At 46.3% G+C, this 2703-nt stretch overlaps 1 protein-coding gene across 1 annotated transcript in view; it reads right to left on the reverse strand.

Annotated features, from left to right (window-relative positions):
- rsad1 (radical S-adenosyl methionine domain containing 1) overlaps positions 1–1338 on the reverse strand; it is a 13372-nt gene extending 12034 nt beyond the window's left edge. Inside the window, exons 1-2 of the mRNA XM_046333521.1 lie at positions 894–1338; positions 1–108 (exon numbers count right to left, since the gene is read on the reverse strand). The exon at positions 1–108 is cut by the window's left edge and continues 26 nt beyond it. Of these exons, the coding sequence (XP_046189477.1) occupies positions 1–108; positions 894–1037 (252 nt within the window). The 5' untranslated portion in view covers positions 1038–1338. The remainder of the gene's footprint in view (positions 109–893) is intronic.
- Positions 1339–2703: the final 1365 nt, after the last annotated feature.

The following is a 2703-nucleotide window of genomic DNA, read 5'->3' on the forward strand; positions in this document are numbered from 1 at the left end:
GGTCTCCGTCTCCCGCTGGAGACACTCCAACATGACATCCTGGTTGTCAGAGCGAGGAATGTACTTGTTGAAGTTACAGTAGGAGCATCTCTTCAGACAGTAAGGCCACTGTGAACAGGAGAGGATCAGGGTTAGTATCAGGGTTGTACTTGTTGTTACAGTAGGAGCATCTCTTCAGACAGTAAGACCACTGTTAACAGGAGAGGATCAGGGTTAGTATCAGGGTTGTACTTGTTGAAGTTACAGTAGGAGCATCTCTTCAGGCAGTAAGGCCACTGTTAACAGGAGAGGATCAGGGTTAGTATCAGGGTTGTACTGGTTGTTCCAGTAGGAGCATCTCTTCAGGCAGTAAGGTCACTGTGAACAGGAGAGGATCAGGGTTAGTATCAGGGTTGTACTTATTTACAACGATGGCCTACACCGGCCAAACCCAGACGACGCTGGGCCAGTTGTGCACCGCCCTATGGGACTCCCAATCACGGCCGGTTGTGATACAGCCTGGAATCCATTACAGCCATAATAATGAGCCCATCCTCCTATAGCACCTCCCACCAGCCTCATCTGCAGTAGGCACATCCCCTCAGACAGTATGGGCACTGTGTGTGTGTGTGTGTGTGTGTGTGTGTGTGTGTGTGTGTGTGTGTGTGTGTGTGTGTGTGTGTGTGTGTGTGTGTGTGTGTGTGTGTGTGTGTGTGTGTGTGTGTGTGTGTGTGTGTGTGTGTGTGTGTGTGTGTGTGTGTGTGTGTGTCAGACAAAGTGTTAGTTGAAATCGGATCTCATTCATTCATTCATTGCCTTTCGCGAGAAGGATAGATAGCAGAAAGAGGGAGGCAGAATGGAAGAAAGAGATAAACTGATTGAATATATAACGTTAGTGGTCTACTAATACTCACGTGAACATAGAGTGAAGCCTCCGTTGAGAACGGCGGAGAGGAGAAACCGGCTAACGTGGAAACTGCACCACTCACTTCACTGCTGAAACACCGACCCACGCAGACCGCAGGACCGCGGACAGCTGTTAAAAGTGTTCTCAGCATCCTGTCACTCAATATGTGAGCGAATGTCAGACAGTCATTTCAAGTTGTTGCACTACTGTACAGTAACGTTACCTCGTGCGTTTGAACTGTAGCACCAACCACGCGACAGTCCGGTTATTTTAGTAACAATGTAACACCATGTCGATGTAGTGATCCGTGATTTACCACGGGCATAATCATGACATGACACAATGTAGATAAACCGTTACTGTCCATAGACCGTGCAATAGCACGCGATCAACTTCATACCGCGGCACACATCTCGAAACAGGAAGACAACAAACCGATTTCCGTTGTGTAATACCGGCTACAACCAGACGGTGGTGCTGTTTCGTTTGATGTAAATGTGTCACCTTGCTGTACAGGCAGAATGTTTGGTCTGGCTGATGGGCCAGACCATGAATTTTTCCCAGGGCCAGGAGTTGTTCCTGGTAAACTAAAGTGGTCGGGACAGTCAGGCCGTGGGGTGGCAGCGTAGCCTAGTGGTTAGAGCGTTGGACTAGTAAATGGAAAGTTGCAAGTTCAACCCCCTGAGCTGACAAGGTAAAAATCTGTCGTTCTGCCCTTAACCCACTGTTCCCAGGCCGTCATTGAAAATAAGAATTTGTTCTTAACTGACTTGCCTAGTTAAATAAAGGTAAATAAACAAGTGTCTCTTTATATAGTGACATGTGACCACTGAGCACCATATACAGCAGACTAATCTCATATCTAACCACACTGTGGAGATATCAGATGTCTACAGGCAACAGGTTTGAAATGTAAGAGAAATAGAGCCGGAGTTGGACTATCTAGACGATGTGGACGTGTTCACATGGACCAGACATCATGTTTCGAATCTAAGACGACAAGACGCCATTTTATTATGTATGTTATTTCACCTTTTTATAACCAGGTAGGCCAGTTGAGAACAAGTTCTCATTTACAACTGTGGCCAAGATAAAGTAAAGCAGTGCGACACAAACAACAACACAGAGTTGCACATGGAATAAACAAGTCAATAACACAATAGAAAAGTCTATATACAGTGTGTGCAAATAAGGTAAGATTAGGGAGGTAAGGCAATAAATAGGCCGTAGTGGCTAAATAATTACAATTTAGCAATTAACACTGGAGTGATAGATGTGCAGAAGATGAATGTGCAAGTAGAGATACTGGGGTGCAAAGGAGAGAAAATATATAAATAACAATATGGGGATGAGGTAGTTGGATGGGCTATTTACAGATGGGCAATGTACAGGTGCAATGATCTGTAAACTGCTCTGACAGCTGATGCTTAAAGTTAGTGAGGGAGATATGAGTCTCCAGCTTCAGTGATTTTTGCAATTTGTTCCAGTCATTGGCAGCAGAGAACTGGAAGGAAAGGCGGCCAAAGGAGGAATTGGCTTTGGAGGAGACCAGTGAAGTATACCTGCTGGAACGCGTGCTCTGTTTGGGTGTTGCTATGGTGACCAGTGAAACATACCTGCTGGAGCGCGTGCTACGTGTGGGTGCTGCTATGGTGAGCAGTGAGCTGAGATAAGGCGGTCCTTTACCTAGCAAAGACTTATAGATGACCTGGAGCCAGTGGGTTTGGCGACGAATATGTAGTGAGGACCAGCCAACGAGAGCGTACAGGTCGCAATGGTGGGTAGTATATGGGGCTTTGGTGACACAACGGATGGCC

The sequence above is a fragment of the Oncorhynchus gorbuscha genome, unplaced genomic scaffold (genome assembly GCF_021184085.1).
Source record: "Oncorhynchus gorbuscha isolate QuinsamMale2020 ecotype Even-year unplaced genomic scaffold, OgorEven_v1.0 Un_scaffold_454, whole genome shotgun sequence".
NCBI lineage: Eukaryota > Metazoa > Chordata > Actinopteri > Salmoniformes > Salmonidae > Oncorhynchus > Oncorhynchus gorbuscha.